Genomic DNA, 12,963 nt, shown 5'->3' with positions numbered 1-12,963 from the left:
GATCAAAGGATATGTGCATTTTTTATTTTGAGAGATACTGCAGATGTCAGAGATTTTTGCCAGTTTTTACTCCCATTAAAAACATATGGGAGTCTCTTTTCCTGTATCTTCCCCAGCACAGCATTTTACCAAGTTTTATGATCTATGCTAATCTGAAAGATGAAAAGTGGTATTTTGTAGTTATTTTAATTTGCATTTTTAAACTGTGAGTAAAGTTGAGCATCTCTTTATATGTTAAAAATTGCCTGTATTTTCTTTCCTTTTGTACTGTCTATTCATATCTTTAGCCTTTTTTCCCCAGTTAGATTACTGATTTTTTTCCATACTGACTTATAGGTGTTCTTTCTATATTAAGGAAGATAATCTCTTGATGTATGTGCTATAAATGGTTTTTCCCCAGTCCGACATTTACATTTTTTCTTTGTTTATAGCATTACATTGGTGACAGATTTTCAACATTCTTCTGTAATAAAATTTATCAGTGTTTTCTTTTAAGGTATCTATGACTTAGAAGGACCTTTTTTAGTTCAAAGATTATAAAAATATTTTCCCATATTTTCTTCTACTGTTTTTATGGTTTCACTCTTTTTGTATGTAATCACATTTTTGATCTATCAGAAACTTATTTATTATTAGGAGTTAAGTAGGGATGCAACTTTTGTTTTTTCCCAGAAGAATATCTGGTTGTCACATTAGTTACTTTAAAAACAAACAAACAAACAAAAAGCAGTCTTTTTCTTACTGATTTAAAAATGCAACCTATATCATTATATTAAATTCTCACAAGTCTTTGGATCTAGTTTTGGATTCTGTTCTGTTTCATTAACTGATGTGTCTAATCATGTGCCATTGCCAAACTCTTAATTATTATAGCTATATAATTGTTTTAATATTTGGTAGGCCTTGTTGCCCCCACCTTTCCTCTTTTTCAGAATTTTCCTGGCTATTCTTGCATGTTTGTTGTTCCATGTGAAATTTGAAATCAGCTTGTCTCGTTCCCAAAAATGTCCTGTTGCCACTTTTTATTGGGATAGTATTAAATTTATAGACTAATTTTGAAAGAATTGACACCTTTACAGTATTGAGTCTTCCTGTCCAATAACAGAGTATGTTTTTCCATTTTATTTAAGTCTTCTTTTATGTCTTTCAGTGTGTTTTAAAATTTCCTTGATTAGGTCTTGATGTTACCAAGTTTATTCCTGGATACTTTATTTTTGTGAATAGCATCTTCTGTATTTTCTGGCTCATTGTTTGTATATGGGAAGGTTATTGGTTTTTATATAGTTGTCTTATAATCTGCCAACTTGCTGAATTCTTATTCCTAGTCATTCACCAGATTTTCCCTTATTCTAGGGACATGTAATTGTATCTGAAATTGATAAGGATTTTGTCCTTTTCCTTGTAATTTTGTATGTCTTATTTCTTTCTCTTGTTTAATAAATCTGCTAGTACTGTCAGAACAGTGCTAAAAATACTAGTGCTGATTGTGGGCATTCCATGATGTTGGTTCTTGGCTTGAGGTTTATATTTATCATGTAAAGGTGGTAGCTGGCCATGTTATAAGAATTATCTTTCTAGATGATCATTTACTTTTTCCTCTTTTATCTATGGCTATGATGAGTTATAATAATAGATTTGTTACTATTGAACTATCCTTGCCTTTCCAATATGAATCTCACTCAAGTCATGGTATACTATATATTCTAACACTGACTTGAGTTCCAGTTTAAAAAGAAAAAATGCATGGAATTAATTCATCAGTTGTTGGTATATTCTTGCTTTATGATATGATGATCTTGAGAGCAGCTGTAAATTGTATGGTATTACTTAAATGTGAATCACTGAACTGACCTTATTATTAGCACACTGCCTGTCAAAATAATAAGTACTCCATCTTGACTGACTTCAAACAGATCTGAAATTTGTTCTTTAGAATTCTTCCTTCAGTTTTAGCAAATTTCATGTTGAAAATATTTTTTAAAAAAAAATCTGACCCAGACCCTCCCATATTATGAAATAACCATTGTGTGAAATAATGAGACTTGACTATTATTATTATCATCAGAGAGATACTTATGCTAATATATAATACATCTTCCCATTCATTTTGGTTTTACTCACCGGTTTTCCTTTCCAGGAATGTCTGAATCTGAGCAGGCTCTTAAAGGTACTTCTCAAATCAAGTTACTCTCATCTGAAGATATAGAAGGGATGCGACTCGTATGTAGGGTAAGAATTTTTTCCCATGGGACAGGACATGTTTAAGCAGTTATGAGACATAAAGTCAATAATTTACTCATTTACTTACAAAGGTAGCAAATGTTACATTATAAGACTGTAAGTAGTCACACTTTTCATTAAACTTTTGTTAGAATGTAATTTTATGCAGTAATTGTTTTCTACTTAAGTAGCTTATTTGAAAATTAATATGGCAGGTAATATATATTTAGTTGACAGTTTATTTCCTTTACCCTCCCCCCCTTTTTTTAGAGAACCAGGTTTTTATAGTATTTTGTCATTTTATTTTCATGAGTCATCTTAACATAGGGTAAAGTTTAAGGTTTATATAAAGTTAAGCTAAAGCTCCTGCTGTGAAATACCTGTGAAATATGATAGTGTAGTGGCTGGAACTTATTAAGTGAAATCACATGTTTATATTTTTCTAAGGAAAAATAATTGTTACATTATGTTGTTTATTTAGATGTAGTCCTTAAAGTTTTTATTCAGTGTTTAAAAATGATTTTATTCATTGTTTAAAAGTAGTTTTCTTTGATAATTTGGGGAAATTGATATTTCTGTCACTCTTTGCTGTGATTCTTTGAGGAAAGTCATTTCCCTCCCCTTCCTCATGAAAGAAATGTGAGGGTACTCAGCCTTCATCAGTTGATCAGTTTAGATTACTTAGGGTGTACATTTTCACATAGAAATCGGTCAGGCTTATTGAGCTGTTTGCTAATTAGTCCAATTTTATTTATATATTTACGCACATACATACCTACACATTTATTGATGGGTAATGGTTGTAAAATGAAAATTCAGGATTATAATATTCAAGGTGAGATTCATTTTATCAGTATCCCACAAGATCTAAGGTAGTGCAAAGGGTACTCATTTCTGTTTGTTTCATTTCTTGAATGTATGAAGAGTTTGTTTGTTTTTTTTAACAGCTTGCTAGAGAAGTATTGGACATTGCTGCTGGGATGATTAAACCAGGTGTAACTACTGAAGAAATAGATCATGCTGTACACTTAGTAAGAACTTTACTTTTATGCTTTGAAGCATTTTTCATACTGTTAGACATTTTAGACTTCTAAAAGTTAAGTACACATAAGTTCTGAATAGCTACACTTGACTAAGCTAATTTGAAAGCAGATTTTTATTTTGGTTCAAATATAGAAAATATTCAGCAGTCATTGTTCCCATTTTTAAGTATCTATGATACTGAGGTCTGAGGTAAGCTTGAAACCTCACATTTCATAACATTTTAGTTGAGCTTTTATAAGAGGAATAATATTATTAGTGCTTTAAGTAAATTATGCCACCACATGCATCAAGTATTCTGAAATAAGAAAGAATATTACTTTTGAAACTACTTTAGTAGAGAAAGTTCCCTTTTATATCTACAATACCAAGGCTGTAAATAGACCAGATACATATTTGTAGTAAATATGATAGAGGGATACTTTTTAAATAAAGATTGCATGTCCACCAAGGAGAGACCTTAAACCACTGTAGTAGACGAGTTTACACTTGATATGATTAGGTTGTTCATAATAGGAGAGCAATAACTAGTTAGTAAATCACATGGAAAACTAGTTAAACCTGCCCTGGTAGTCAAACAGATGCAAGCCATAAGTTAGGTGTTTATGTCCATTGCCTATGTGAAATTGGTCCTTTTTTTTTTTTTTTTTTAAGTGGTGTTATTGTAAATTGGGACAATCCTTTTGAAAGGAAATTTGACAGTGTGTCTTGAGCTTTAAAAATGTTAAAAATTTTTTTTATTTGGAGTTATATAAATCCTGATTTTTGGAATGTTCCGTATTTTATAAAATACAGTTCCATATTTTATAAAATACAGTTGATCCTTGAACAACACAGGTTTGAACTACATGGGTCCACTTATATGTGGATTTTTTTTTCAGTAAATACATGTATGTACTGTAAATATATTTTCTCTTCCTTTCAATTTTTAAAATAATTTCTCTAGCTTACTTTATTGTAAGAATACAGTATATACTACATATAACATGAAAAATATGTTAACTGATTTGTTTCTGTTGTTGGTAAGGCTTCTGGTCAACAGTAGGGTATTAGTGAAGTTTTGAGGGAGGCAAGTTTTATGTGGATTTTTGACTGCTGAGGGGGTCAGGGTCCCTAACCGCCCCCACCCCCGCCCCCGCATTGTTTGGGCTCTGCTGTATATAGTATGCACTGATGGCAGTGTGAACACTTCCTGTAGGCCAGGTGCTCTTTTACGTGCTGCTTTTACGAACTCAGTCTCCCCAACAACTCCATGTGGTGGATGCTACTCATCTCCATCTTTTAGATAAGGAAATTGAGGCAGAGAGGGGTTCAGTTGCCCAGTGTTACACAACCTGTAAGTAATGGAGTTGGCATTTTCAGTCAACACAATCTGCTTCTTTATGCTCTTGACTATTTGTACTGCTGTGAGAAATGCAGTAGTGTGTCGTTGAATAAAGGAAAAATTATAAGCATGTATTATTGATTGTAATTTTTTTTGTAATTGAGGGAACTTATTTTGAATTTTCAATAATAGACATGCCAATAAAATTATAGTACATTCTATAAATTCTATTGTATGCAACTATTTAAAAATTATTAGTCTGAAGATTGTGTGGCAATATGGGAAGAGAAATTATGTATGCTATGACTACCACTGCATAAAAACATCCAAGTAAAATAGGACTTGTTTATGGGAGACTAGATCATTTTCTCAGAGGTTCCTTTGTTGTTCCACGTGAAATGTAGTGGTTACAATGCCTCTGGAAATACTTTGCCATCTCTTAATTATACTAGTGTTGATTTTTTCGTCGTCGGGATAGAGGCTTGTTTTTAATAGAAGAAATTATAATTACATTAAATATGCATGTTAATATTTACTTTAAATAATATATTTTTTAATAAGGAGTAGGTAATTCTAAACTAGAGTCTTCATATAGTAACATTTGTAATGTGTGAGTTTGCTTTTACTTTGCAACCATCAGTAAACTGGTTTGCCTAAGGTCTGACTGCTACAAATCCTGTTGTATACTGTTCAAGAGGTAATATCTACTACTGTTTCTAAAATAAAATATTAAATAAGTTTGTCATGAGTAGCATTTATACAGCAAATTTTTTCACATTTTTTAAAATTTTTAAGTCTGGTTAATTGCTTACAGATTAATTTTTTTCTTTTGCATATTCCAGATTATTTTCTCTGTATTTTATTATAGGCATGCATTGCAAGAAATTGCTACCCTTCTCCTCTGAATTATTATAATTTCCCAAAGTCTTGTTGTACTTCAGTGAATGAAGTGATCTGCCATGGAATTCCAGACAGACGGCCTTTGCAGGAAGGAGATATTGTTAACGGTAAGAAATCTGTAAGTGTGACTTTTGTCACCATGATCAGAGAAACATTTGCAAGGCTTTGGGAGTCTGATAGTGAATTGCATTTTCTTCATTTGCTTCCAGTCTTTAACTTACTTTTTTGTATTTAAAATTTAAAATAAATCTAAAGTCTAGGAAGACCTTTTTTTGTGGTTTGAAGATACTTAACTGCTTTCAAGATAACTTCTAGTATGAAGTGTTTGGTACAGGTTCTTTCATGCAGATAATCATATGTGATGGGTAATTAGGTGAAAAATGTCAGTGAAATGTGGAAGTAATGTTGATTCAAGTGGGATTTTAGATTTCTTCTTTTTTCTTTCAGTTCACTATTGGTTTTGAAGAGATTAGTTAGGGCAATCTTTCTTACAGGTAAAGAAAAATCATTAGTAATACCTGAAGACATTAAGATGAAAGCTAAAAGTTCTGCAGAAGTACTGTCCTTGATGTGAGAAGTTCAGAAAGTGGCTTTAGTGTCACTTTAATACAGAAAGTGACACTATATAAAGCTGTCTGGGGAAGCTGCAAGTGCAGAGAAAGCAGCTGCCAACATGCTTATTTCCCCCTGTGATACTAAAAAAATTGGTGAAGAAGGCTCCCTTCAATGGCATTTTTGATAGTGATGAACTTGGTCTCTTTAGTAATCACATATCTTCAGAGATGTATATATCAAACAAGGAAGCATGAGCCCAGATGTTAAAGGCTACCGAGAATGAACCGGCCCTGATGCTGGTTGTGAATGATCGCGGAGACCTAACTGACGCTGTTTTTATATGAAATGTTATGGCTTCAGTTAGAGTATCTATTTATAAATTTCCATAGGTTCTGAGGGGTCTGCTCAATGCTGTTTTTCATATAAGCCCTGTTATTTTTATTACATGCATAATGTGTGAGGTTTTTAAGGAATGTATGTATTGCGCTAGAGCCAACAAACCTACACTGCGATATTGTAAATTGACTGAAAATTCATGGTTTGAAAATGCTCATTGACTGTTCTCTTTAGTGTAGTATATACATTTAGTGTGTTTTAGTGGTGTCGTAGCAATCTGTGCTTTTAGACATGGAGACAAAGAGAAGGATGAATAGTCACAGGTAAGTGAAAGGCAAATGAGTTTTTGAAAAATAGTTATAGAATAGTGTAAATTTTTCTGTTTATTGATTGACGAGGAGGAGGAAAAACCCGTTAAAGAAAATCAGTGAAAGCAGTATTTGCTGTTCAACATCACAGTGTAGCAGAGTCCTTCGTTTAATGTTATTAACTCAGGTTAATTGATCTTACACGAATGTATCCTGGGCACAGTTGTCTTCTGCTGTAAGTGATCTAGTCCCGGCTGTGAGAGTGTTGCAGCCTGCCGTCTGCCTTGGGCTGCGTGACCGCGGCCCTGCTTTCCATGGTGAGTTTAGCTGCGTTGCAGACAAGAAGTGTCTGTCGGACACTGAGTATGTATTGCTGGTGTCATTTGTGAATGCAGGAGTTACCTTCTCATTAAGCTGCTCGATTCTGTCACGTTACCGAAACTTGACTTCAATTTTGAAGTGAAAACAAATGTGGTCTTTGTTTGCACATCCTCTTGCAGTGGACATCACTCTTTACCGCAGTGGTTATCATGGGGACCTGAATGAGACGTTTTTTGTTGGAGATGTGGACGAGGGAGCTCGGAAGCTGGTGCAGACCACGTATGAATGTCTGATGCAAGCCATCGACGCAGGTCAGGCCCGTGCTGGGCACCTATTGGAACCGCTGTGTGGTTTGGGCCTCAAGTGGCTTGTCCTCTGCCCTGTCTTCCTTGTCCCTCCCAGCCGTGCTCCTGCCCTGCCTGAGTTACCTGGGCTCAGCAGTCATAGGTCTGAGGCTGATTTGGGAATCAGATTAGGGCTTGTCAGCCTTCGTCTTGCCTGTGATTTATCTTCCTTTTCTTTGGTTGATAAATGAGGAGGAATGTGAAGATAGTTCTTGAGTACAGCTTTTCTCCTACTTTTAAAAATTCTTTTGTTAGTATTATGTTCTCATTGTAAAAAACTAAAAGAAAACATTAGATTATGAGAGAGAAATGAGTGATCGTCCTTTCCTCTTGTCTCTTGTTCCTTTTTATCTCTCTTGTCTCCAGAGATGCCCACTTTTAACATTTAGATTTTTTTCTCCTCTGTGCATTAACACACACACATAACTATGTGTTTATTTAGGTTAAGGGGAATCATAAAACATTGTAGTATTCAGTAATTTGGTGCTTTTTCAACTACTAATGTCTTATAGATTTTTCCAAATTAGCACATATACGTATCTGGGTGCATAGATCTGCTCCATTCTTTAATGGCTGCATATTATATTCTGTAGTATAAAAATTTCTACAACTGTTCCCCTCCTGGATTTGGATTTTGGTGTTTTCCAGGAATCCTGCTATTGTAGTGAATCACATCTTTGGTTAGCAGTATATTGCCATAGGTTTTTTTCTCACACTGTCTTTGTCCAGACAAACAGTTCTTCCAGGTTTTGTTCATTTATGCTATATCTTGTGAGGGAAGAGGAGGAAAGGCTTGTTACAAGTGTTAACAGACTATTACAAAGGACAGTTTGAGGGCAAAGAACTTTTCAGTTGAAATCCCCAGCGTTTCAACTTTATTGTTCAACGTATCCCCCCCCCCCCACAATAAATCAACCTGATATATCTTCAGCAGTGTATTGGACAAGACAGGGTTCTTAGCCAAATGTAGAGTTATCTCTTACAACATAGATCCTTTATTTTTATTGTTTTTAGGCCATTCAACATCCATAAATGATAAAATTTTTATTAATTTAATAAAGTTGGAGGAATGAAAAATGAAAGCATGTGACTATTTTCATGTATCAATATAAGAGATTTCTTTCTCTTTATAATTCACTGTTCATTATATTTAAAAACTTTAGTATTCTGGGTGCTATTATGAGATGAGAACTTTAATGTTTAGTTTCTCATTTGTGGAAGCTTTAAATAGTTTTTAGAGTTTTTGCCAGATAATGTGTTCAGTGTTTATATCCTCTTTGCTTTTCTGTGAGTTGATCAAAACAACCAGACAGCTAGAATGCGGTTTTACAAATACACAGGAATAAAATTTGCTAAGCCAACTACCAAAAAGCCAAGTCATCATAACAGCAGACAGGAAAGAACAAAAGTTGCTTAATCTCTGGAGAGTGCTATTAACACCTTTGTGTGTTTTATTCCTGCCCTATATTTTCCAATAATTTGGCTGCCCACCCTGGCACAGAACGCCAGACGGCTTGACCTGCTGTTGCAGTTGGCTTCCAGAACAGAGCTTCTCAGCCTACATGTTAATGGCTTTTGGGCCTGACACTTCCTTGTTGTAGGAGCCTGCCCTGTGGACTGTAGGACACTTGGCGTCATCCCTGTCTCCAGCTGCTAGATGCCCCCACCACTCCTAGTTGTGACAACCAGAAATGTCTCCAGATGTTGTGCAGTGTACCCTCGGGACCAGGACTGCCTCCAGTTTGAGAATTAGGAAGAAGTCTCTCACCCTCCCTCATTGTTGTTGCACAGGGATTTTCTTTATTGTATGCTGTGCAACGTGAGTTAAAATTTTGGCTTTCCTTCCCCACTGACTGGGGCTGGTAGGAAGGCTTGGGTGCAGGAAAGTCATTATGAAAGTCAGCATATTCATCAAAAACATTAACCTCCCGCCCTCAAAAATGCCAGGCTGGGACATCTTGTTAAAAGCAAGTAAATGTTAATTAAAATGATTCCTTGAGTCATTTGCCCAGGAATTTGATTGGCTGGAGAGGGTAAGTTGTACCTGAACCTCAGGTTGGAAATGAGGTAGGCAGCGGAGCAGACTAGGGAGTGGGAGGAGCCCCAGAATCATGACTTGGCTCCCCAGGAGTCTGCCAGTGCCTGGATCCTGGGGTCCCAGTGCTAGGAGAGCCATCATAGCAATGAGAACCACTTTCGGTTTTTATTTAAACAGTAATAAAAGTCATAAAAATTAAACAGGGCAGGAAGTATATTCTGAGAAGTACCTTTCCATATATACCCTGCTCCCAAGACCTTCTGCAGAGGCAACTGTGAGTAATTTGAGACCCACTCTTATGGGAATAAAGAAACCTGGGGAAGTAATTCTTTGAAGACTTGACTGGACTGAAACAGGACAAATCAAGTTACTTTTTAGAAATTCCTATTTCTTCCGTGCTCTTTCCGTTCGTATCTCTTCTTGCATTAACAGAAGAGCACACTGATCATAGGGAAGGCGAGGAAGAGAATGTGTTTTCCATTCTCTTGTTTATTCAGAGAGCAACAGTGCCCCTCCCAACCCCTTCGTGCTGCACACACGTCCTCCTCTTCTGCCCCAAAGGAGGAGGTGCCACACTGCTGAGCGGAGCCTCAGTTTAGCCTCTCTCTGCCTCGGTTTCCTCATCCTGAAAATTTCGGCATGTAGGTATGTAAAGCATTCAGAAAGGTTCCTGGCATGGATAGTGATTGCTTAGTAATTATTAGTTATTCTTAACTCATTGTCACGAGTCTTCTCTTTTCCTTTCAGTGAAACCTGGTGTTCGATACAGAGAATTGGGAAACATTATTCAGAAGCACGCCCAAGCAAATGGCTTTTCAGTTGTTCGAAGCTACTGTGGGCATGGAATCCACAAGCTTTTTCATACAGCCCCCAATGTACCCCACTATGCCAGTAAGTACTGTCTCACAGATTTGGTATTTGCTAACCATTTAATCAACACATTTCTATTCAGACATTTAACAGGATGTACTGTTTTGTATTTATTAATCAATTAGCTGTTTTACATAGAGCCCCAAAGTGTATACATACAATACACATTCATATCTTGCTCACATAACAGTCCAGAGCATGTGTGTTTGGTCACTGTAGCGGTGCGGTGGGCGGGATGGTTAAGCTGTGACCCAGGCTCTGTCATTTTTCAACCTAAAGGTCAGGGTCACTTTGGGGCTTACCCTCCTAATCCTGTAGTTATTGAGGAGGGAGGAGGGGAGAGGCACGGAGGGGTGTGCTTGGGAGGTCTTAACGAGACAGCCTGGACTTGGCATAAATCACATTTACTTTTCATTGGCAGGAGTTCAGTCACATGGCTACACTAACTGCAAGGGAGGTGGGGAAGTGTAATCCAGCTGAGTACTCTGCAAGAAAAGGAAACTAGTCATTTTGATCAACAGACAACAGTCCGTGTGTATCCCTGTTCCTTAAATGAAATTGGTTCAGCTTGGTTGATTGAGTTCTTGGTGTATGTCAGATACTGTGTTATTTGCTAGTATAAACAGAGGGGAATAGACAAGTACGTTTCCTCAAGCTGAGTGCTGTCTAATAGATGAACAGAGGGAGTGTTGGGCAGTGAATGTCTTTTAGAAACGTTTCTCTTGGAGGGATAAGTCTTATTTAGTGCTGGAAATGAAAGCTGTCCACAGTTAAGTGACTTAAGGAGGAATTTAACAAACATATAGGAGCCGTAGCCACATAGACACTTTGATGTATCTGTATTTATGTTTTCTCATCTGTACAGTAGCAGGGAATGGCACCTCTCCTAGAACTGTTACTGGGATTAAGTGAGAGAGGACATGGACGTACTTAAAGTTAACTTTTAGAATGATTGTAATGATGGCGGTGATGATATACATTATCTCATTTGATCATCACAACTCTACGAATAATTTCTTAGCCCTGTTTTAAGAGTCAGATTCTGTGCTTAGGGCAGTGATTTATTTATCCAAGGTGTCACACAAATTAGCCAGTCAGTGCCAGGGCCAGGGTTGCTACTTGGGTTCTGTGGTTTTCTCAAATCAGTCTTTTCTGCTGTACTTCATGCTGCCTCGTAAGGACTGAAGCAGTTTGGTGCTGGGTCTTGTGAGAGAAATAGAGAGAGAATGAGATTTTGGTTTGCTGGAGAAGATGAGGAAGAGCATTCCAGGCCGTGGGGAAGCGTGACTAGAATAGGTGCTTCAAGTTGAGACCGAACAGAGACAAGATAAGCTTGGGCTGAGAATTAAGTGTAAAGAGCTAGAAAGAGGCAGTGCCAGGCTGAGGATATTTGACTTCATTTGTAGGGATTTGCAGAACACTTTTTGGCAGAAGAATGGCAAGGTGAAGTTGCTATTTTGGGAAGATAACTTTGGCAATGGTGTCTAGAACGTACTGCAGGTGTGAGCTGGTCAGCCCAGTGCACAGTTGCTGCCGGAACCCAGGTGTGAGGTAGTAAAATCCAAGTTGTCAGTAGTTGTGAAGAGAAAGGGAGCGGAGTGAGAAACCTCTCAACAGGGGCAGCTAGAGGAGTCGCTCAAAGCACAGCGTTTGACATATATCAGTAAGCGTTTATTAGCAGGCCACATAGTCCTTTTTGTTTCAGCTGGAATTGAGCTTGAAATGAAGCTAGCAACAGAAAATAAGTAGCTGACCTTATTTCTTCCTGGTAAGTCCTGTGATCACCTGACATTCATCCCCTTTCACGGAAAGGAAGTCGCTATTCTGAGCATATGTGCTTACAGACGCGCGCGTGTGTGTGTGTGTGTGTAAAGAGAGTCGGCGGGGACAGGTGACAAACTCAGGGTTAGGTATGGATTAGATAAAGAGAGACTTTGAAGGAGATAGAATTTATGGACGAAGGAGATATGGGTCAGTGATGATGAGATACAACTGAGATACACAAGAGATGCCACTTGAGTTTCGTGTTAAACTATTAAAAAAATTTTTTTAACACCTTTATTGTGGTATGGTTCCTGTACAGTAAACTACACGTTTCACATGCACAATTTGATGAACGTGTTAAACTATTTAATTAGAAATATAACAATTCTGAAAAAAGAAGCAAGGACCGAGTATACTTCATTTCATCCATTTGATGTGTTTATGAAAAGCCCAGTGTTAATCGGGTTTAGATAAATCATACTATGTTGTGCTTCCTTTAGGGAAGTGTTAAAGGCAGCTGCTAAGAGAGCCTTTGTATGGCAGAGGTCTTTTGAAATGTAAATGATCCCTGCTTTGGCTGGTAGCTCCATATTCCTAACTAGCTGAGGGCAGAACCAGGAAATTGTTGTGTAACTTCCCTCCACCCCTTCTGTGTAAGGGAAGTCCTTGTTAGATGAGTTTGTTTTGTTTCTTTATATATGTCATTATGATGGGGAAGTAATGATGATACTCTTGTACCTTTAGAATGTGTATCACGGTGACTCTCTGGGGGAGGTGGTAGAGCAGGTACACATTTTTGTAAAAGTACTTAGCAATAGATCTGCTGTAGTGTCATCAGATAATGTACATGTTGAGTGAGGTATGTTGAGGCTGAAACCATGAGACGAGTGGGAGTTGTAACTTTTCTAGAACTATGAACCAGTGGCATAAACAGGAGTGGAA

The 12,963-nt window shown here is 37.0% G+C and overlaps 1 protein-coding gene across 1 annotated transcript in view; it reads left to right on the top strand.

The window, feature by feature from the left end:
* METAP1 (methionyl aminopeptidase 1) overlaps nt 1–12,963 on the top strand; it is a 56,572-nt gene that overhangs the window by 34,288 nt on the left and 9,321 nt on the right. Inside the window, exons 5-9 of the mRNA XM_072940104.1 lie at nt 2,138–2,229; nt 3,168–3,251; nt 5,454–5,592; nt 7,185–7,316; nt 10,135–10,278. Of these exons, the coding sequence (XP_072796205.1) occupies nt 2,138–2,229; nt 3,168–3,251; nt 5,454–5,592; nt 7,185–7,316; nt 10,135–10,278 (591 nt within the window). The remainder of the gene's footprint in view (nt 1–2,137; nt 2,230–3,167; nt 3,252–5,453; nt 5,593–7,184; nt 7,317–10,134; nt 10,279–12,963) is intronic.

This window comes from Vicugna pacos, chromosome 2, assembly GCF_048564905.1.
Source record: "Vicugna pacos chromosome 2, VicPac4, whole genome shotgun sequence".
Classification (NCBI taxonomy): domain Eukaryota; kingdom Metazoa; phylum Chordata; class Mammalia; order Artiodactyla; family Camelidae; genus Vicugna; species Vicugna pacos.
This window is presented reverse-complemented; position numbering and strand designations above follow the sequence as displayed.